General features: G+C 45.6%; 1 protein-coding gene across 1 annotated transcript; it reads left to right on the top strand.

Annotated features, from left to right (window-relative positions):
• Nucleotides 1-4: 4 nt before the first annotated feature.
• On the top strand, nucleotides 5-535 carry LOC114923814 (serum amyloid P-component-like; the record flags this gene model as incomplete). The annotated part of the gene is made up of 1 exon (XM_029287155.1): nucleotides 5-535. A coding segment is annotated over one exon (528 nt), but the record flags the coding sequence as incomplete, so codon positions are not given.
• Nucleotides 536-1,103: the final 568 nt, after the last annotated feature.

Genomic DNA, 1,103 nt, shown 5'->3' with positions numbered 1-1,103 from the left:
TCCCTTGACCGACCTCACCGTCTGCCTGAAATACCACACGCCGCTAGTTTTTTCCTTTGCTCTCTTCTCTTACGCCACCCGCTTGAAGGACAACGAATTCCTGATTTTCAAGCCAGATCGGAACAAGTATTCCGTTCATCTGGGTGGATCAGTGCTGAATTTCACGGTTCCCCTAAGGCCGATTCCAGCTTGGGAGCACGTCTGCGTCTCCTGGAACAGCTGGGATGGGCTGGTCCATTTTTGGCTCAACGGAAACCTTCTCCCCCGTGTGGGAATGAAAAGGGGTTACAGGATCAGCCCCGAGGCGTCCATTATTCTGGGGCAGGAGCAGGATAACTTTGGAGGGGGCTTTGACGTCAAACAGTGCTTTGTGGGCGAGATGACAGCGGTCAACATGTGGTCCCGGGTGCTGACCACCGATGAAGTCGAGTTTGTCATGAAAGAGTATTCCGTCCCTAACTATCTGATCGACTGGAGATCGCTTAGTTACACCGTTCAGGATTACGTGGTTGTTACGAAAACGATGCCGTAGTTTTTCTCCGCTTCCAAAACATGAAAGCTTTTTCCAAATGTTAAAAAAAAAAAAAATGAAAGAAAAGGAAAAAGTTCTTGGAGGGTGGGGGGAGAAATCTGTAGTTCTGCAAACGTATTGCAAATAGATCGTGATTGATAGGTAAATGAGATCAAAATTGTAAGTGGGCGTTCTAATCCCCTGGCAATAAAATAAGCTGTTTATTCACCGTACGCTCTAATTGTGTCTTTTTCTTGTTTAAATAGCTGGAAAGAATCTGGGGCTTTCCTTCAGGGGGTTGCAACTTTTCTCTTTGTTACACGGGGACTGACCAGAACAAGCACACATCCAGCAAATTCACCCTATGCTTAGACTACTGCAACAGGCGTTTCCAGGGGCTGCCCTTGAAGATGACTTTAGAACAGGTGTGTCCAATCTTTAGCCTGCAAGGCTGCATGAGGCCCTGGACAGCTAATAATGCATCCCAACAAGATTATAAACATACATACATATATACATACATACACACATACATACGGACAGACATCGAGATAGATAGATAGATAGATAGATGATGAGATAGATAGATAGA

Source organism: Protobothrops mucrosquamatus, unplaced genomic scaffold, assembly GCF_001527695.2.
Source record: "Protobothrops mucrosquamatus isolate PMUCROS unplaced genomic scaffold, P.Mucros_1.0 scaffold17621, whole genome shotgun sequence".
Lineage (NCBI taxonomy): Eukaryota > Metazoa > Chordata > Lepidosauria > Squamata > Viperidae > Protobothrops > Protobothrops mucrosquamatus.
Note: the sequence above shows the minus strand (reverse complement) of the source record. Positions and strands in the feature narration are given on the sequence as shown.